The 20,116-nt window shown below is 63.6% G+C and overlaps 2 protein-coding genes across 3 annotated transcripts; one reads left to right on the forward strand and one right to left on the reverse strand.

The window, feature by feature from the left end:
* The first annotated feature begins 1,995 nt into the window (after window positions 1-1,995).
* Window positions 1,996-9,965, forward strand: PRICKLE4 (prickle planar cell polarity protein 4). The gene is made up of 8 exons (XM_075173955.1): window positions 1,996-2,395; window positions 6,717-6,869; window positions 7,058-7,165; window positions 7,246-7,383; window positions 7,487-7,687; window positions 7,940-8,126; window positions 8,304-8,621; window positions 8,916-9,965. The coding sequence occupies exons 2-8, from the start codon at window positions 6,720-6,722 to the stop codon at window positions 9,407-9,409; spliced, it is 1,596 nt and encodes a 531-aa protein (XP_075030056.1). The 5' UTR covers window positions 1,996-2,395; window positions 6,717-6,719; the 3' UTR covers window positions 9,410-9,965.
* Window positions 9,966-10,138: 173 nt separating this feature from the next.
* On the reverse strand, window positions 10,139-20,104 carry LOC142093356 (uncharacterized). Of its 2 annotated transcripts, none has more exons than XM_075174450.1 (16): window positions 19,771-20,104; window positions 19,478-19,544; window positions 15,126-15,233; window positions 14,726-14,839; window positions 14,406-14,567; window positions 14,155-14,316; window positions 13,915-14,076; window positions 13,624-13,734; window positions 13,304-13,434; window positions 13,043-13,205; window positions 12,787-12,918; window positions 12,390-12,506; window positions 12,014-12,226; window positions 11,738-11,896; window positions 11,032-11,139; window positions 10,139-10,691 (listed from the first exon to the last, which is right to left on the reverse strand). In XM_075174450.1, exons 3-16 carry the CDS (start codon window positions 15,165-15,167, stop codon window positions 10,509-10,511), a joined length of 1,959 nt encoding a protein of 652 aa, XP_075030551.1. In that variant the 5' UTR covers window positions 15,168-15,233; window positions 19,478-19,544; window positions 19,771-20,104; the 3' UTR covers window positions 10,139-10,508. The 2 variants fall into 2 exon arrangements, with proteins under 2 accessions (XP_075030551.1, XP_075030550.1); XM_075174449.1 differs by having other exon boundaries at window positions 13,028-13,205.
* Between the last annotated feature and the right edge of the window lie 12 nt (window positions 20,105-20,116).

Below are 20,116 nucleotides of genomic sequence, written 5' to 3' on the forward strand. Positions count from 1 at the left end.
TGGGGGGTGCGCTCTGCACCCAGTCGCCCCCATTCACAGCACCCCTGCACAGCACCTGCCCCAGTACCACCAGTATCAGAGCACTAAAACAGCACAGTCATGGCAGCTCGGTGCTGGGGTCCCACAGGCGGCTGCACCCCCAGACCACCTCAATGGGTGCCCAATCGCTCGCGGTCGTGCTGCGTGGGGTCCTGACTCAGCCCTGGCGCTCCTGATGTGCTAAAATAATGACACCCGTGGGCAGCGTTTGGCCTCGGATGAGGCACGGCTTCCCAGCCGGGAAGGTGCGGGGTCTCCGGGAGGGTTCAGGGCACACGCGAGGGGGCTGCCCTGCACGCAGGACAACAGGGAGGCCACAAGGAGAGTTAGGCTGGGCTGCAGGTTTTACAGTTGTCATTTTTACACTCGCAATTTTTACAATTGCAATCGCTCTGCAATTCCAATCCCACCCGCGCTGTTACGGCGCAGAGCTCTCGGACATCAGCCACGACGTCGAAGGGGCGACGGGGGCTGCCAGCTCCTCGGTCATGACACGTGAGCGCTCCTGGTCTGCTCCAGCGCCGAGTCGCGTGGCTGCAGCCCTGCCCTTTCCAGAGGGACGCTGCCGGCTGCACGCCGGTCGCTCCGCGGTGTTTTGGCATCAGGGAAGCCCGGCGGGCCAGCGTCCTGCTCGTCACACGTGCACGCTCGCCCGGCGCCCGTGGGGAACCTCATGGCGTTTCCAGGGCGGTGGCTTTGGTGGAGCGGCAGCTGGTCCCACCTCGGAAAGCCACGAGTGACCCGTCTGTCCAGTCTGAGTCCCTGTGCCTGGCTGGTCTCCTAACGAGGACTTTGCCCATTAATCTTTCCGCCGAGCAGAGGGACGGTGGAGCGTGGGGAGTGCAGGCAGCAGCCCCTTCGCAGCTCGGGCTGGGAGCTGGCAGTGGGGAGGAGGGGGGGCCCACCACCACCCAGTGGTACAAAGTCCAATGCAGCAAACGGGTCGAGATAAAGCTGCGGAGACCAACCGCCCACCAAAGCCAAACAACGGATTAACTTCCCCGGCGCAGAGCCGAGACCTTAAAGGGTCCCTGGGGAATTGCAGCGCTGGTTCAACAGCCCGGATGGGCCCCCTCTGCGGGGGAGCGGAAAGCAGCAGCCTGTGGAGATGCTTGCCTGCCCCTTCCCCTTTTCCTCCTGCTTCTTTCCCTGCCCAGGTGATTTTGCAGAGATATAAACCACCAGTGAGCAGTGCAATAACCCGTGCACCAACACCGCCCTGCATGGCCTCTCCCAGCAGTGCCACCGGCTTGCTGTGGAGCCTGGCCACCTCCTCTGACAAATTACCATCACTTTACAGATTTAGACTGCAGTCCTGACCCTGGTCCCTGGGACCTTCATAATGCACGAGCCGCCTACACCCCTTGGGGTTCCCAACAGAGCCCCAAAACAAGGCACAGCTCCTGGGCAGCAAGGTGCTCGGACCACGCGGGTGGCAGAGGTCTGGTCCAGTCCCTGCAGATGTGGGTTTTCGGGGGATGCTGTGTCTGTGCCCATCCCCAAAGCCACATCAGCAGGCAGGAAAATCTTACGGCTTGCGAGAAATACACAGGAATACAACAAAGACGCTCTGCCTTGCGTCAGAGACTCTGATAAATTTTACCGTGACTCTTGCCCGAGTGCAATTGCTGCAGCCGAAGCCGCTCTAAATGGCTTTTAGGAGACTGTCAGGTGTTCAGGGCTTGCGAAAACTAGGACATCCTGACTTGCCTCTGGCTAACTCCTTTGTGAGAGCCCAGCCAAAGTTTCTCCACCTCTAAATTGGGGTGTAATGACACTTCCCCTCTTTCATGAAGCTTCAACTCTTTCTGATCTAGGTAGGAAAATAAATCACCACGCGGATCATAAAAAGTCATCAAAACGGCAACCTGGGGTGAACTGAGCCGCAGATGGAGGGAAGGGCGCGGACGCTCGGAAAATGAGAGGTAGCGAGAAAAACAGATGTCATCTCGAGCTCTTTCCCCTGTAGGGTTAATGTACCCCCCCCCCCCCCCGCCATCCTTTGCTCTTCCCCTCCCTGCCTGCCTCTGTGATTCCCTGCCATTGGCTGTCTCTGTAGGTTTAGGCTAAAAAGCCTGTAATTAGGACCCCGGCTGACACAGATCCAGTTTCCTGGGCAGGCAGATTAACAAAAAAAAAAAAAAAAAAAAAGAGAGAGAGAAGAGAGGAAAAAAAAATTGTTTCCCTGACTGAGCTTGGATGTTTTCCTTTCGCTTTGCAAAGTTTTCCCCGCTGAACCTCCATTCCCTCGCCTCCTCCGGAGCGGGGCGGGACGGCGGCAGCCGGAGCGGGGCTGGAGCGGCCGGCGGAGCCCGGAGCGGCGGCCCCCGGGTGCCGGGGTGCGGTGAAAGGGCAGGTAGGTGAGGCTGGAAAAGTTTCCTGGGGTCGGTTGTCCGAGCTACGTGCTCAGCTGGAGCTGCGGGAGAAGGCGCTTGGGAGTCGGGAGGCACCGGGAGGCACCGTCCGGGAATTGTTGCGAGGGGAAGGGGAGGTGAACGAGGCGAGAGGGAGGATTTTTTGGCTGTTTTTCTCTGGGAGAAATAAATGTGGGGGGAGCAGAATGGTATGGCTGCCCCCACGGTCTTTGTTTTCGGGAAGGTGTCCCCTGAGAGCAGGAGACGGCGTCTGCTCCATCGTGCCGGACCCTGCCATCCCGGGCTGCGCGGCCACCTCCAGAGCGGGCAGGTGCACGGGCACGGGGCTGGCAGGGCTGCCCGGCTCCTTCGGCCGACGAGGGGCTCCGGGAAGGGGTATTGGCTCCGCCATCCCTCCTCCGCCCAGGCTTTAGGCGGGAATGGGGTGTTTTGGGGTTGGCGATGGAGCTTTCCACTGGGGGCGGCTGGGCCCCGTCAGACACCGACGTGCCGGGATGAGATCCGGTGGCCGCGGGGGAGAGGTGGGGTGGCGGGTCTCGGTTCGTACCCGCAGATGTACGAATGGGTGAGTTACGGCAGGTTAATGGGTTACTGCTCCCCGCCGAGCCGGGGCAGCCGGCCGTGCCTGCGCTCTCAGGGTGGGGGAAAACACACTTAAGAAAAGCCCTTTGCAGCACTGGCACATCCCCCTGCGAGCAAACGGGCCACGGTCCCCTCCGGTGACTTGGGAGGACACGGTGCCGTATGGCAGAGCAGGATGCTGAGACACCCCCTCCCCATCATTTGGGGGGCTGTGCTGACCCTGTCCCTCCACACTGCTGGCCCACAGGACGGCTGTACCCAGCCAGCAGCACCCAAGTGTTGCTCCACCTCGTGCCATGACAGGTCCAAAAGCCACCACGGGCTTTTTTGCGAGACAGGCTCCAGCTCGGGCAGCCGGCTTGGGCTGCATTGCAGGACTAGCTGCTCCGGCTCACCTTGCCAGACCTCAGCTTATCTCACCCCAGAAGAGATGCATTTTTATTGCTCTGCATCTTTATTTCCACGTACCTTCATTGCAGCTGTGTTGACAGGAGCTCAAGCAAAAACAGGTTGTCTTGTGGGTGAGGTGGTAAATACAGAGCTATGCCTCTGAAAGCTGCCAGTGCTTTTGGGTGCTTGAAAGGGGATCTGGTGTTTTTGGTGACGGTGAGCTGTTGCGTTTCCTTGGGGTCGTGGAGCTGGGGGGTGTTTGGTGCTTCTGCAAAATAGGCTAGAGGGCTCTGAAAGTGGGTCTTCTAAGATGGAGAGGTGACTTTAGAAAACCAAAGGCTGTGGCAGAGATGCAGATCAGCCCCGGCCGTGCTGGCAACCGGGAGGCTGTGCTGAATGCGAATGGGCCAGGGTGGCCGCGCTGCAAGTTAATGTGTGACCTTGGCAGGAGAGGGCTGGGAGCCCTCACACTCTCCGGCAGCCAGCTGGAGATGGGGGCTGCTCCCAGGGAGGCAAATAAGATTAATATTCCCATGAATTTTAGCTTCTTGTACCCAGGGATCTGCGATTGCTTTGCAAAGGACTGTAGCTACTGTGGGAAACATGCTCGGAGCAGGAAGGGGAGTCTTGCGGGGCCAGCACCGGGACGGGAGCCTGGACGGCTGTTTGCAGCCATGCTAACACCAACAGGCTGCGAGCAGGCAGGGGAGCACGGCTGGGACATTGCCCATCCTTTGGGGTGCAGAAGGGAGCTGAGCAATCAGTCTGGAGGAGCTCCCACAGGCAGGACGAGAGGCTTTTAAAGCAAAGGCAAATGACAGCCAGTGGCACTCAGCCTGCCCGACTGGTCCCTCGCACGTCCCTTCTGGGGGACGCACCTCCGGCGCTCGGGTCTGCCCTGGCAGGGGGGAGCAGCTCCCCAAAGCGCCCTCCTGCCACCTCCCCCTGATGCCAGGTCCAGGCTCTCCTGTCCCTGTTTTTGAGGGCATGAGCAGGCAGGGAGCATCCCTGTGTCCCTTGTGCAGGCCAGCGGGGAAGAGCAGTAAGAGGACTGCCTGGAGGCAGCGAGGGAGGGCAGGAAGGAAGAGGGGACAGGGATGGGGAGCGGAGGAGACAGACCTGTTGGGGCTGCCTGGCTCCTTCGCATGGGAGGCGGGTACCACTGTCACCGTCTGGGGCTAATTACAGGGACTTGTCTACAGCCCAGACGGCTGCCAGCCGGCATAATCACATCAAACCGGGCTGGGCTGGGCTCTCCAGCACAGCCCCGTGGATTCGCAGCACCAGGAGCCCTGCCCTCCCTGCCCTCCCCCAGCATCACCCCGCTGGGCTCCCTGCTGACGGCCCTGGGACGAGGTGCCCTGTGCACCCTGCCACAGGGCTGGGGCCACGCAGGCACCCCCAGCTCTGCTGAGTCCACAGAGCATCGGAGAGGTCTAATTACAGCAAAGCCCCAACAGATTAGACAAATGCAGCTTAGAGGCTTAATAAGCCAAGCACAGCCCAGGACTGCCATCCACTCCCATGGGGAGGGCAAAGCAGAGACGTGTGTTACCCAAACAAGGCAGCAGAGCTGGGACCGGTCACTGAGCCCACGGAGGTCCCCATTCAGCATCCCCAGGGACACGTGCGATCCTCCTGCGCAGCTGTAGAGCCAAGGCCAGTTACTGGCCCAGCACCAGTGGTGGTGCAGTGGTCCTTCGCCAAGTCAGCAGGGCCAGGGCTCTCTTTGGGCTGCAGATACACAGAGTTGGGTCAGATGATTTCATCCCTATGCAGGTCCTAGAGCTGAGCACAGCTTTAAAAACACCGTGCAACCAGCCCTGCAGTCTTTCTAGACTAACCCCAGGGCTGGCAGACCCCAAACCGCAGGAAGGAGCAAGCAGCCCTTTTGTTTTCTCCTGCTGATTAGCCAATCTGCAGTGTTAATCATTGACCCAGGTGCATGGCAGGGAAACCTGAGCTGCGTGGGCTGATCCCACCCGCTCCGAGCTCTGGCCACATTTGGGTGCAACATCCCGGCACCCCAGGATGCTGCATGGGAAGGGGCAGCTGTGGTGGAGGGAGCACACTGGGAGCAGGGGCTGAGCCGGGGGTGTCAAAGCATTGTAGTGGGAGCAGTGGGGATGCGGTTGCTGGTGCTGGCCAGGATGAACCCTGACAGCGTGGGCAGGGGGAGATAAACCAGTCGTGCAGAAGTACCATCCCAGTGCGAGGAGTGAACTGGTCCTTGTGGTGGCAGTGATGCAGGAAGACGCAGGTGCATGGCCTGGGGGTCGCCACCCCTCAACCCTCAGCCTGAGCCCGTGCCAAGGCTCTGGCTGTGTAAAACTTTCCAGAGCAGTTGATCAGTCCGCAGCGGGCACTGCCCGGGGTGAATCCAGGGGTGTCCTGGGGCTGTTTGGTTGCCGCACCGGGACTTGCCCCCGGATTGAGGACTTGCCCCCGGAGCAGTGGCTCAGGTCCATCCCACCCGCATCCCACCCTTGCTCCCCGCGCCGGGGCAGGAAGCGCGGGCAGAGGGCGTCGGGCTCTGGGCCGGCATCCAGGGAGCCCCAGGAGCCACCGCATCGCCATCTCGCCTTTGTTTTGGAAAGCCAAGCCAGGAAGGAAGCGAACGGTGAAAAGCGTCGCGTGGGGAGGAGGGGACGGGACCGGACGGGTTTCCACTGCGTAACCATTAGCCAGGCGAGGTGGTGGCGGCTGGGCGAGCCGGCCGCCCGGGCAGGAACAGCCGCTCAGGGCAGAACAATAGCAGCCCGAGGGGAATAAATTATTTTCCACTGAATTGGGCTAGACCTCGGTCTCCTCCCACTGCCCTGCGTAGGGACAGGCCACTAGACCAGGGATTAGCTGTGCCAGCAAAGGACTGGTGGCAGCGGGGGAAAATCTCCCGCTGTGGGTGAGCAAACGGCCGGTGCCGTTTCCCAAAACCTGTTTCAGCTTAAGCGTGGACACCCGGGGTCTTCCCTGCCCCGTTTCGTTCCATCACCATCCCTTCAGCTCCTCCTGCTCGGCAGACAGAGCCCCTGCCCTGCTGAGCCCCCGTGTCCTCGGTGTGGATTTTACTTATAACCCCTGCAGAGAAAGGAGCAGCCTCCAAAAGCCCTTGGACTTCTACAGAGGTTCAGCCAAGGGTCTGGACGTCGTGGTGCTGAGCATCATCCCGGCTGGACCTGCCCCGAGGTCCCTCCCCGGGACAAGGGGCTGCTTGTCCTGCTGCCGCGTGGAGACAGGTCCGCGCTAGGCAGGTGGGATGATGTCCTGGGGATGGACCCCTGCTCCCCGGCCTCGCCGAGGCTCTCTCCAGCTCCGATGCTCTCTCCCCAGCTCATGTCCCTGCCGAGCCCTGCATGGCCCCAGCGAGACGAGCCTCCCCCCTGCGGCACCGCCACCGGCCTCCCGCCAGCCTCGTCCGACAGCGACTCCGGCTGTGCCCTGGAAGAGTACCTGGAGCCCCCCGCGGACCCCAGTCCCCCCGAGGTGGGCAGCACCCTGGCTCTCGCGGGGCTCCCGTTGCTCCCCGCTCTCCCCCAGCCCGGCGGGTGCCATCCACAAATGGCAGAGCATGAAGCCCCGGGATGAAACACGTGTTTTAGCAACCTCGAGCAATGCACCTTAATCCCCCTAAAAATCTGCTTGTGTTTCCCTCTCCCGTGCAACATCCCAAGGTCCCGCTGTGCTTTGGCACCCGCTCGCCGCAGCCTGCCTCTCCCGCCGACAGGATCCGGCTCCGCGCCAGAGCCCTCCTGCAGCAGCTGCCTCCTCAGGACTGCGATGTAAGACGTGTCTTTGTTGGGTGCTGCCCACCCTGGGCTTCACCCACCGTGCATCCCCTCACCTCCGCCTCCCCACGCAGGAGCGGTACTGCCCCGACCTCGCGGAGGAGGAGAGGAGGCAGCTACGAGCGTTCAGCGCCCGACGGAGACGGGAGGCCCTGGGGCAGGGGCTGGCATGTCCCGTGCCGGGTCCCTGCCATGGCTGTCCCTGCAAGAAGGTGAGGCATCCCCCCCCCAGCACCGGGCAGCACCCATTCCCCAGTGGGGACCCATCCCCAAAAGCCAGCTTGACCCCAAACCCCGCGTCCCTCTGCCTTGCAGTGCGGCAGGAGGCTGAACAAAGGGGACCCGGGGATTTCGGCATCCCGGCTGGGGGGTCAGTTCTGGCACCCGTCCTGCTTCTCCTGCCACTTCTGCCACCAGCCCCTGGTGGACCTCATCTACTTCCAGCAGGACGGGAGGATCTACTGCGGCCGGCACCACGCCGAGCTTTTCCGACCCCGCTGTGCCTCCTGCGACCAGGTGGGTGCCGGGCAGAGGGGAGGCTCTTGCCTCCCTTCCGCTGTTGTTAAAAGCTCCTTGGCTGGGGGCTGCAAATGCAGCAAGAGCTGCTGGTGGGCAGGAGGAAAGGTTCCTTCCTGAGCCTTGCAAGGAGCCCCATGCCCGCGCCGAGGCACGGGGGCTCCTCCTCTCTCCTGGGCACAGCAAAGCATCCTCCGGGCTACGAGGTTTCTAGCTGGGTGCTTAGAGAACGGGTGGTTTCCCCCCCTCCAGCTGATCTTCATGGAGGAATGCATCGAGGCGGAGGGTCGGCGCTGGCACCTGGAGCACTTCTGCTGCCTGGAATGCGACGTGCCCCTGCGCGGGCAGCGCTACGTGATGAAGAGCGGCCAGCCCTGCTGCTGCGGCTGCTTCGAGAGCCTCTTTGCCGAGCCGTGCCAGGCCTGCGGGGACCCCATCGGTATGGCCCCTGTCCCCCCTGTCCCCAGGGCAGGGTGCAGCGGGGCTTCCCTGCCCGGGCAGGCGGGACGTGGGCTGGGAGGGCTGCGGAGCCAGAGCCCCGCGGCTCGGTGCGGAGGATGGGTTTTGGCACACGGTGGTGGGAAGAGCCTCCCCCTCACCCACGGTTGCCCCTCAGGTGCCGACAGCGAGGAGGCCACCCACCAAGGGCTGCACTGGCATGCCCGAGCCGCCTGCTTCTGCTGCAGCCTCTGCCGAAAGCCGCTGCACGGGCAGCCCCTCACCTCCCGCCGCGGCCGCCTCTTCTGCTCCGAGACCTGCAGCCTGGGACGGGACGCATCCTCCACCGCCTCCGACTCCTCCGACTCGGCTTTTGCTTCGGCCCCATCTCCCGACTCGACGCCCCTCTCCCGAGCCGGCCCCGCCGGCAGGACCACGCCGGGGACGGGCAGCACCTCGGTGGCCGGGGGCTGCAGGCAACGGGTGGAAGGGGCAGGTAGGGATCCTACTGCTCCGCTTGCTACGTGGCAGGAGGGGAGTGGGAGCAAAACCAGGCTCTGCTCAGCCCCTGGGTACCTTACGGGTTATGTCGCATGGGTGCAGCCCAACCCAGGGCTGGAGCGGCGGCAACGAGCCCCCAGCCCACCTCCCGCAGGAGGGCGAGCGCTGGCAGCTGGGGTTTGGTACAACCCTCCACTGCATCCCGGGGCAGCCCTCGCTGCATGAGGGGCTGTGGCAAGGCAGGTTCAGCCTTCCCCTTCCTCACCCATCTTTGCTTTCCTTCTTCCAGAGGCGTTTCTGGATCAGGCCTCCGTGCATCCAGCGTTCAGGAGCTTGGAGGACTGTGGAGGAGCTGCTAAGGAGCGGAGCAGGGATGCTGCGCACGCAGGGATGCTGGGACCACCGGCCGGACACCCCTCCGGCCCTCAACCCAGCGCAGAGGGTCCCAATGGGCCTGGAGCCCCCAATCACCCAGTTTTGGGGTGCCCTGACCCCCGAACACCCGCAGGCAATGGAAACCCACACTTCCGAGCGGGCACATCCCTTGCCCGACACAGCGCACAGCTGGAGGACATCGACCTGCAGGACATCACGGAGGAGGATGACTCCTGGTGTCCCACCTGCTCTTCGTCTTCGGACTCAGACTCGGAGGAAGAGGGTTTCTTCTTCGGGAAGCCGATCCCCAAGCCTGGGATGAGCTCCCTGGGCAGGGAGCCCCCGGGGAGGGCCGGGGGCAGGACGGCGAAGCCGCGGGGCAGCAGCAAGCACTGCAGCGTGTCCTAGCAGCGGGGACTGGGAGGTCCTCGTCCTGCCAGTCCCTGCCGGGTCCTACCAGCTCCTGCCATGGTCTCAACACGTTCCAAGTGTGTTTTGGATGCAGCCTAAGGCTGGTGGGGAGAAGCCGCTGGGATCCTTCCCCCTGGCAGCTGCTGGCAAAGCACAGCCTGCAATTCCTGCTGGCCTCTCCCGCAATTAGGAACAGGTAAAGCCGGTAGGGAGCAGAGCCGGCAGCCCGCAGCAGGGCTCCCATCTCAGACAAGGCGGCAGCCCCCGAGAGCAGCCGCGCACAGGGGAGGGGGGCCGGGTGCTTAAGACAAGGGCAGCTGCCTGCATCGTCCCGCTGCGGGGCTGCTCCTGGGGACCGATGGGGACAGGAGGGGTGCTGGCCACCAGGGTCAGATCCTTCCCTGGGACACCTCCTTGAAGGATGAGCACCACTGCCAGATGCTCTCCATCTCTGGTGGCACCCTGTCCCCCTGCCACCGCGGGGAGGGGACCAGGGGGACAGCTCTGCTGCTGCCGATGACGATGCTCCAATAAAGTTCAGCTGAAATTTGAACACAGGAGAGCCACCACACGTCTGCCCCATTCCTCCCCACCCCAGGGTCATCGCGGTCTTGACCGTGAGCCCCAGCGGTGGCCACTGCCTCTGCCACAGCCAGGGGTCCCCCACGGTGGGTTCACTGCGGGACCCCTCCCTCACCGGCCCCAGAACGACGGCAGAGCAAGGGCTGCAAAGATCACAGCTGGTTTATTTTTAGATTTTAAACCAAGAACAACCCCCGGGGTTTCGGGGCACATCCAAGGAACCAGGAATGGAGCGAGGAGCTGGGGCGGAGGGGAGCACCCCGCAGTCGCTCTCCCTCCCACCACCCGCCAGTAAAACCAGCTCCCCCTTTTACTGCACAGGTCTGGGCAGGGCTAAAACTAAGCACCCCCCTCCTCCTCCGTCTCCAAGAGAGACGGTGGGACTGCGCCAACATGTCCATACCACCTTGACCCGAGGGCTCAGCACCATCACCAGCACCCCCATGGCCCCCCATCACCCCCCAAACCCCGGTGGGGCGAGAGGGGGTGTCCAGCCGCTCACCCCGGCCCCCCCTCAGCGGCTGAGGGTGGCCGAGTCGTAGCTGTTGATGAAGTCCTCCAGCTCCCGGAGGTGATGGATCCGGCCCTGGCGGAGGTTGGCCCTCAGCGCCAGCCCCAGCGCCGCCTCCATGGAGGGCTCCTTCTGCAGCAGCATCGTGGCCACCACCGCGATGGTCAGGCTGAACTGCTGGTACGACTGCAGGGGAGTGGCATGGGGTCAGCACGGGGCACCCCAAAACCTCCCCTCCAGCAGTGTGCAGCCCCCCCTAGGGATATTTTTTCCCCCAGGACTGGTCCATGAACCCCCCGACAGCATCTGAGCCCCTGCAAACCCCTTCTTGCCCACAAGCACCTTCCCCTGCAACCACCAGCACCAGGAGGGGTTTCTCCCCAGTGACCCCAAAAATGCCAAATTCACGTCCCCCATCACCCGGCATCTTTTCTCCCCTCGTGGTTCAAAGGGTCCTCGGGTGAGCCCCCACCCTGCAGCCGGTCCCAGATCCCCGTGTGCCTCTGCCAGGGGTGCCGGGACTCACCAGCTCAATCTCCTCCTTCCTGGCGAGGACGGTGGCGGAGCGGAGGTCCGTGCCGGCCGGGGAGGGTGTTGGGAGCGTGGAGCAGAGCCGGCGCTGGCCGCCTGCAGCCTGGGCGGTGGAAAAGGCGAGGAAGGGTTGGACGTTTTGAAAGGGAGAGGGACTGGGCAAGGCTGGGGCCAAACTGGGGCTGCTGGCACCGACTGTCAGCCAGGAACTGGTCACCCTGCGGGGGTACCCACTGGGACCTTGGCTCCCTGGGGTGCTGGTTTGCCACCCCTCCCTCGGGTGCGAGAGCTGCCCCCAGCCCCAGCAGTATCACCGCCGAGAGCCCCGCTAGCAGATTTCTCTTCCCCATTAGGCAGTAATTAAGCCACTCTGCAATGCTCTCGTTTGCTTCGTTAAAGCTCGAGTCCCAGGGTCGTTCACGCTCCAGCACGCTCTCAAGCCTCTAGTTATTTTTTTGGCCTTTCTCCCAGCTGTCTCCCGTTTATCGGCATCTCCGGCGCAGCCGGCACCGGGGCTGACACGGGCTCTGCCTCCAGACAAAGCAGCGCTTTAACCCCAGCCCGTAATCCTGCAAACGGGGAGGCCAGAGGGATCCCCCCCGCTATGGCAGTATCCCTGAGCCCAGGGCACCTGCCCCGCGCGGGGACCCGGGGACGCCTCAGGGTGAGCACGGAGGAGCGGAGGCCCCCTGACCCCGTACCGGCTCCGTCTCACCAGACCCAGGAGGGTGCCGGGTCCCCGGTGAAGCCTCTGGCGTGGCGCAGTTATCGGAGCAAGCCTGGCTGGGCCGTGCGTCGGGCTCCGCGGTAGCTCCCGGCGGGACCTGCGTGTTTTTGGATGGCTGAAGGCCACCGAGAAGCTGTGGGAGAGAAATTGGCTGGGGAAGGAAGGCAGCGGCCGCGCAGGAGCGGCCTCGGTGGGCTCTCCCCCGGCGGGGGACACGTCACGGGGCTGCCCACCACGTGCCGAGACCCACCCCATCGCAGGCAGCTTCTGCCTCGGCTTCTCCAGCTCCACTCAGCAGACGCTGCCGTCCCCGGGAACGCGGGCAGAGCTCAGCACCCACCTCTCCAGCGGAGCCGGCCGCAGTGCGGACCCTCTCGACAGGCTCCGGAGGGGCTGTCGGACCGTGGGGATCTGACCCACCACCTGCGCCAGCCTTAGGGACGCTTTGGCCGCACGGCTCTACCTGTGCAAAGCATTACAGAAGCATTGCAGAGCCCACGGCGAGGGCTGGCAACGCTGCCCATGCAAGGGGGGAAAAAAAAAGAGATTTGCAAAGGAGACTGCAGGCTCCCACCTCCCCCCGGGCGCTGCTTCTAGGTGGGAAGAGGAGATGCATTAGCTCATACCTCAAGGTGCTCCCCCGTCCCGGCAGAGCTCTCCTCCGGCAGCGCTGGCTCCGTTTTCAAAGCAGAGGGACCCTGGCTGTGGCTGCCCGCAGGTTTCTGTCTGGCTCCCGGCTTGACCTGGGGAGACGCAATGGCATGAGGCCGGGAGACATCTGGCCCAGGGAGAAGAGCTGGGGGTCGGGACGGACGGGGTGCTAAACCCAAAGGAAACCATGGGGCTGCAAAGAGAATAGTCAGGAAAATGTCCGTGCCTGGCAAAGAGACAGCAAGGCGAAGAGCGAAAGGGCTGGATGAGAGAGAGAAGGAAGATGTTTCACTGGCCGAAGAGACCCCCGAGCCGGGCACCTCCAGGGGTGCGAGCACCCCTGCCTGCCCCAGGAGAGGGGGGCTCTCCTACCGGCGTCGCTTCTGCTGCCTGCTCCGGCTCCGCAGCCTCCGTTGCAGCCTGGGGATCAGCGGCCGGGCTCTTCTGAGGGGTGCTGGCTGGTTTTGGGGGCTCTGGGACCTTCCCACTCACCGCCGGCAGGCCCTGGGGGAAACCACGCTGGTTAGGGGCACGGCGGCACCGTGCAAGGCTCAGCCCATGCGAACTTGTGTCACTGCTGGGTGCTGCGATGAGGGGGGTAAAAACCCACAACTTGAGCCGTCCGCACCTTGCTCCGCGCTCCTTCGAAGGACGTAAGTGGCTGGGGAGGATCAGGGTGCTGCGGCACTTCTTTGACCCCCGGCCGGCTTGTCCCAGAGACGGAAGGAGAGGACCTGGAGGATGGCTGATTCCCTACGGAGTGAGAAACACAACGGGAGGAACTCCTCGCTCTGCCCGAGGAGATGCTGGCGAGCACCGAGGAGATGCTGGCGAGCACGGCGTGGGGCCCCTCATAGCCCCGGGCAGCCGGTACAGGGTCGACACAAACCTCTGGAGGGCCAGGGACACGGGAGGCGCTGGACCACGGTTAACTCTCGGTGGCGAAGGCGTCGGCAGCGTCTCCCACCCAGGCCATGATAGCCCCAGGACGGGCAGCCATTCTGGAAACCACCTCGCTCCCTGCAGGAGCAAAGGGAGCCCCGGGGTGGGGGGATTTAGGCTGGAAGGGGTCTCCGATGCAAACCCCCCCACCCTGAGTAGGGCCAGCTTCAATGCTGCATCACCCCTTGGCTGTGCACCGGAGCAGAGCCTGGCCCCTGTGCCCTTGCTTGTCCCCCCACGGCTGCACGGTCCCCCTGCGCCCCTCACTCTCGGCATGGGCACCCACCCTGGCAGGCTGGCGAGGGTCCAGGGTGGGTGCTGCTCCTCGTCAGGGAATTCAGGCCAGGCAAAGCAGCCAGGGCCGTGCAGCGGCGGCTCCTGCAGGGAAAGGGATGGATTTAGACACGGAGCAGGACAGGGGATGCTGCGACTGCAGAGCAGAGAAGCTGCTCCCAGCACAATGCACCAGGGCAGTGAATGGCCCCTGCCCCATTTCACCCGCTCCTTGCCCTCAGTGCCGTGGCTGCTGCCACCCCCCCCAGCCCATCACCCCCTCACCGGGTGCCAGCCCTCTCTGAAGCAGTCCTCGGGTCCTCGGTTGTCTTCTCTGTCATCCCAAGGGGGTGGTGGGGGACACTCGTGGGGTGCCCATCTCCTGTCCTCCTCGTCCCATGGGAAGTCGGCAGGGCCAGGGAAGGGTCTGGGGTCCCGGGGACAGGGCTGCAACAGCAAATCGCCGCCGGTGAGGACGGTAGCATGCTGGGGGGAGCCCCCCGCCCCAGCCCACCTCCCCCTCACCGGGTGCCAGCCCTCTCTGAAGCAGTCCTCGGGTCCTCCGTCGTCTTCTCCATTGTCCCAGGGGGGTGGCAGGGGACGGTCGTGGGGTGCCCATCTCCTGTCCTCCTCATCCCCATGGAAGTCGGCAGGGCCAGGGAAGGGTCTGGGGTCCCGGGGACAGGGCTGCAATAGCAAATCACCGCCGGTGAGGACGGTGGCACGCTGCGGGGAGCCACACAGCTGCGCCCTGCTCCAGCCCACCTCCCCCTCACCGGGTGCCAGCCCTCTCTGAAGCAGTCCTCGGGTCCTCGGTCATCTTCTCCATTGTCCCAGGGGGACAGTCGGGGACAGTTGTGAGGTCCCCATCTCCCGTCCTTCTCACTCCCATGGAAGTTGGCAGGGCCAGGGAAGGGTCTGGGGTCCCGGGGACAGGGCTGCAACAGCAAATCGCCGCCAGTGAGGATAGCAGCTCACTGGGGTGTTTTGGTTTTGCCGCGGTTCCCCCTCCCTGCCACGGCCCTCAGCTCTTTCTGCTTCTCCTGCTCCTGGGGGAACCCCCAGTTTTGGCCACCCCCGATTTATGCCCCCTTACCGGGTGCCATCTGCCCCTGCCTCTCCTGTGCTGGTGCTCCCAGGGCGGCTCGTCCCAGACGTCCTCGGGGCCATGAGCGCAGGGCAGCGGTGGTCCAGCCCGCCACGGACTGGGCTGCGGAGAGGGAGATGAAAGCAGGATGAGACCTTCACCTTTGCCCTTGCACCGGCTGGATGCTGAGCAGGGACAGGGAGCCAGGAGTCCGTCCACCCTCCTCTCCCGTCCAAGGTCCCAGACAATTCCCAATTCTTCACCATATTGTGGCGACGCTCTCCTGGCTCCTCGGCATCCCGAGCGATGGAGCAGCGGGCACCCATCCTTGCCCCACAAAGCTCCTCCACTCCCAACCACACTGGCAGCTCCAGCTGCATGGCAGCAGGAGGGTTGCAAACCCACCTACCTCCCTGGGGAAGCCCCTCCTGCAGCCCAGCGGTGAGAACATCTCGCCAAAAGCTCGTCCTGGCCCTGGTCCCAGTGAGGAGAAGGCCCCCGGGATGTCAGCACCCAGCTGCAAAGGGAGAGGCGAGGGTGAGCACATCCCACAGGACGTCACTGCCGGCTCGGGGACGGCTGCCGGCGAGGTGCCACCTGCACTGCTCCTGGCTCTGCTGAACCCTCAGCGTTGGGTCACTTCCAGAGCCGCATGGCATCGCTGCCAGCAAGGACCCGCAGGAGATGGGTGAGCTGGGGGCCACACGGACCTGCTCCCCGTCCCAGGAGGTGACACGGGTCCTGGTAGTGCTGGGGCTGCTCCCTGGGCACCGGGTACCCCCGCACCCTGCCCAAAGCAGCTCCCCTTGCCCGCCCGAGCCTCCGCTTGCTCGCAGCCGCGTTTCAATCGCCCCGTGCAAATCACACAGGTCACAGCACCCAGCAGCACCACCCCGCTATTGTCCCATGGGATCCCGGCTGAGCCGCTCTCCCTCCCCGCTGCCAGAGCAGGGACAAGCCGCCCGCTGGGTGCCCCTGGCCAGCTTGGCACTGCAGCGGGGTGCAAGCCCCACTCCGGGCTGCGTCCCTGCCCCTTCCTGCTCCCACGGTTTGGGTTCTCTGTAGGGACAAAGGGGCTCAAACCCTGCAGAGGCAAAGGGGCATTTCCCAGGCTCCCTGGGGGACAGCATTTGCGGCTTCCCCACCGCCGGGCTGCAGCGGCTGCGTGGGTTGGAAATCAGGGCTTATTGCAAGGGATGCAGTCCCAGCAAGCAGGGGATGCTCTGACCCGAAACCAGCCGACCCCAGCCCGGCCGGGGCACTGGGCTCCCAGAGCCACCAGTTAACACTCGCAGCCTCGACCCAGGCTGGCAGGAGTTAATGGCAGCACAGGCACCACTCTTTGTCTCAGAGGCCAGCAGGGACCACGCTAGGGCAGCAGGGAGAGTAAAAGAAAGAAAATAACACTTTTGTCCCCACATGGAGGTTTTACCTGGCAGATCAGTCCCAGGTGACCCTGGAAAGCAGCTCGCCTGCCCGGAGAGATGAAGCACCGCGGAGTGTTGGACGGAGACCCCTGCACCCCAGCCCAGCTCCCTGCAGCCCCTGGGGCTGGCGGATCTCCTCCCCCCCCCACATTTGCTGAATGCAAACCAATAGCAAGCGATCGCTGATAGCAGCCAGGTGCTAATTCCCCCCCCAAGGAGCTCCCTTGGAGCCCTCCTGTGAGCACTTGATTTCCCTTCCTTGAAAGCCGAGCTGCAATACCCTCCAGGAGCTTTTACTCCTGTTTGCAGAGCGTCTCCTTACCCCGATTTCAGCTGCTGCGATATAACCGGGGAAGAACAAACGGGCCGACAGACCCCCCCTTATTTCCCGAGGGGTGCACAGACCCCAGGCAGCACCTCTTCTCAAACCGGCCTCTGATAACCAGGGACAGCCAAATTCCTCCGGTTATCTAAGATCCCTCAGCAAACCTGGTTTAAAGCAAAGTTTGATGCAAGACCTGCAAACTCTGCACCGCATCAGCCTCTGGGTGCAGCCCTGTTCCTGCTCCGTCCCACCTCCGCTGCTCCACCGTGCAAGGGGGGACCCTGCACCCCCAGGGCACTGAGCATTCGTGCAAGGGGGGACCCTGCACCCCCAGGGCACTGAGCATCCGTGCACGGGGGGACCCTGCACCCCTAGGGCACTGTGCATCCGTGCAAGGGGGGACCCTGCACCCCCAGGGCACTGAGCATCCGTGCAAGGGGGGACCCTGCACCCCCAGGGCACTGTGCATCCGTGCAAGGGGGGACCCTGCACCCCTAGGGCACTGAGCATCCGTGCACGGGGGGACCCTGCACCCCCAGGGCACTGAGCATCCGTGCAAGGGGGACCCTGCACCCCCAGGGCACTGAGCATCCGTGCAAGGGGGGACCCTGCACCCCCAGGGCACTGAGCATCCGTGCAAGGGGGGACCCTGCACCCCCAGAGCACTGAGCATTCGTGCAAGCCCACACCCCCAGCACCTGCCTCTGTCCAGCTCCAGGATCACCTGGATCAGCCACACGGTCCCCAGGATGCTCCCAGCCTTGTGCCGGGGGATTTGGGGGAGCAGGGCCCCCCGGGGCTGCAGCACAGCCTGCAGAGACAAGGAGGGGAAGGGGCAGGGGGAGACAAGGGTCCAGAGAGCGCGGTGGCCCTGGCAGGACACGGCCCAGCAGGAAGGGACGCTGCCATCACACCCACCTTTGCCTGCGCCGGGAGGCCGAGGAGCTGCGTGCACGGCTGGCTCCGGCACTGGGGCGGCTGGGAGGCTGCGGCTCAGCGCCGCCGGGTTCACCGAGAGCCGCTCGGGCCGATGTGCCGCTGAAGCCGCCTGTGTCCGTTCACCCTCTAGCACCACAGCCGGGTTTGAGCCCTGCTCGCAGCATCGCCACCCCCCCGCAGCCCCGGGGACAGAGCCCGCTGCGGCTCAGAGGTTTCCCCAAGCCTGCTGCCAGTCCGACACATCGCCTCCCGGGACAGCCAGGCACTGGGCACCTCTGCCAGGCACCTACAGCGTCTTCTCCTCCTTATTTCCCTGCATTCCCCTTGGGAATGGCACTCCTGGGAGTTCGTTAGCACCAGCCAGATGTGTTAGTACAAGGTACAGACATCCCGCCCGGCCCCGCGATGAGACACATCACCTTCCCGATGCTTAATGAACATCTGCATCGTGTCAGGGTCTGACAGCAGCGGGAGGTTTTGCTGCGGGCTGGGAATGCTTTGATAACAAGCTGGTCCGAACTGGTCTGCCCAGCAATGCAAACTCCTGCGTCAACACGGAGCGTGAAGAGGAGTTTGCGACCTTGCAGGAACGCGAGAGGAGATAAGGGAGAACAGGGAGGCTCGGGGTGAGCTCGCTGATGCCAATTGTTAGCAAAGGAGGAAGATAAAAGGGAAAGCCCAAAGTCTGAGGTGGAATAAAATCCTTCGAAGACAGCAAACGAGCGGTGCTGTTCGCGGGGACGGGGCAGCCCGTGACCCATCGGAGCTGGCTGCTTCTCAACGCTGCTCCCACCGGGCAGATAACACAGCTTTCCAGCTGGTCGGTTATTACAGACTCTAATAGCTATAAATCAATTAACTAACCGGGTGGATCAATTAGCTCTTTGGGATTGGGAAAGGAATACAGCAGCAGGGACAAATGTGGCTGCAGCCTGGATGGCCAGTGTCGCAGTCCGTCCCCCTCGAGAGCCGAGTGGCCCCATAACCCCACGGCCCCTCGGCTGGTGCACGTCTTCTAACCAGAGCCTGGCGTGGTGACCTGGGTGTCCCCAAAGAGGAGGATAACTAGCTCTCAGGGAGCGGGGAAATAGGAATAATAGGAAAGCTAAGCTAATTGTTAGAAATTCTGTGTAAGGATAAGCTACGCTGATTGCTAAAATCTTTATATAAAGCTCTAATTATAACTATAACCCTATGGTCAGTTCTCATTCCACAAAGGATCCTTAAAAGAACCTGCCCGTCCCCGTAGCGTCGGGTGACACACAGCACACCCCAAAAAGTGCAAACCGCACCGGGTTTGGGGCTCTGCAGTGAACGCCCCTGCTCGGGCCAGGTTACTTTAGCAGGTCTCGGTCCCACAAGCTGCTTTTTCCAGGCACAAGAGCTCGGGCGCAGGAGAACGCGCGGGGTCGAGGCCCCGTCTCGGTGCACCGATCTCGTCCCAGCTCGCCCAGCGAACGCCCTGTCCCACTGGTAATCAGCCGTCACGGTGACCCTGCCTGCTCCGTCCCGGATTGTTTGATGTGGAACCACGTGGGCACAGTAATATATAATCTGCTGTCAAAGAGTGTGGAAATCGAGGCAGGGACGGCCGCAATTACAGTGAGATTAATATCAGGGCACTGAGAAAAGGTGATGGATGCCCAGGTAAGCGCCAGCGCAGGGTGCCCCGGCGGCAGGTACGCGTGCGAGGCTTAACGGCGCTAACGAAGCGAGTTTTGCCATCGGGAAGTCCCCTCCTGATGGAAACGGGCACCTCCCGGGGAAGGCGGCGATGCCTGGGGTGGCAGAGAGATTTTTTTTCCCCAAAAAGCCGCAGAGGCTGAGAGGGGGGTTGCGGGGAGCAGGGGAGTGGGCGAGGGAAAGGCCAGCGGGCTCACGGGGGGAGAGCGGTTCGAGATCTGCAAACCGGAGTGAAACAGCAGGAAGGAGTCGAAGGGAAAGGGAGGATTTGGGAACAAGGAAGAGAATGAAGGTTCAGGCACAGAGGGACAGAGGAAACAGGAGGGACGTTTTTCCAAACGCCACCGTTGCAACACCGTCCTGCCCGCGGGAACCGCCGGTGCTTACTGCCGAGCGCTGTCCTTTGGGGTGCAACGGCGCGGGTTACAACCGTCCCAGCTCCGGGATCCAGCACCTGCACCCGGAAAATTCAGAGTCAGAGGGGAGGAGAGGTACCTCCCCGCGGCCCGGCCAGGGTCACGGCCCCCGCAGCGCTTCAGGCATCCCCTCACTTTCCACGCATTTTTTCCCCATCTCTTATCTCGCCCCCCGCTGCAGCAGCAAGCCCCCCTGAGCAAACCCGGCTCCCAGGAACCCCGATCCCACCGCGGGGGGCTCAGCCGGGGGCCGCGGGGGTTCACCTGGCCGTACGGCGGGGGGGGTGCACGGGGCCGGCGCCGCCTTGGATTTCTCCGAGCGGTCAGCACCGGCTAAAAACAACCTGTGCAGAGCCGAGGCGTGCAAGGGGACCCCCTGCAGGCGTGCAAGGCGCGGGGGCCGGCGGTGGGCTGCGCCTGCAAGACGCACACCCCCCCCCGCCCTTGCACGGGCAGGCGCGGGAAGGCACGCGCTTCGTGCAAGGCCGCCCCGCCGGGTTGCACGTTTGCACGGGGGCCGTGCACCGGACCACGCCGCTCGCACGCGGGGCCGCTGCACGAGCGCGCTGCGCGCGCCCCTCCGCCGCCGCGCGCAGGAAGTGACGGCATC

The sequence above is a fragment of the Calonectris borealis genome, chromosome 26, assembly GCF_964195595.1.
Source record: "Calonectris borealis chromosome 26, bCalBor7.hap1.2, whole genome shotgun sequence".
Taxonomy (NCBI): Eukaryota; Metazoa; Chordata; class Aves; order Procellariiformes; family Procellariidae; genus Calonectris; species Calonectris borealis.

Coding starts and splice junctions, on each gene's coding strand:
- PRICKLE4 (XM_075173955.1), top strand. CDS start 6,720: ATGTCCCTGCCGAGCCCTGCATGGCCCCAGCGAGACGAGCCTCCCCCC. Junction 6,870..7,057: donor CGGACCCCAGTCCCCCCGAG/GTGGGCAGCACC, acceptor CAACATCCCAAG/GTCCCGCTGTGCTTTGGCAC. Junction 7,384..7,486: donor ATGGCTGTCCCTGCAAGAAG/GTGAGGCATCCC, acceptor TCTGCCTTGCAG/TGCGGCAGGAGGCTGAACAA.
- LOC142093356 (XM_075174449.1), bottom strand. CDS start 15,167: ATGTTCTCACCGCTGGGCTGCAGGAGGGGCTTCCCCAGGGAG. Junction 12,919..13,027: donor GCAAGGTGCGGACGGCTCAA/GTTGTGGGTTTT, acceptor GGTTTCCCCCAG/GGCCTGCCGGCGGTGAGTGG. Junction 11,140..11,737: donor GGTCTGGTGAGACGGAGCCG/GTACGGGGTCAG, acceptor TCCACCGCCCAG/GCTGCAGGCGGCCAGCGCCG.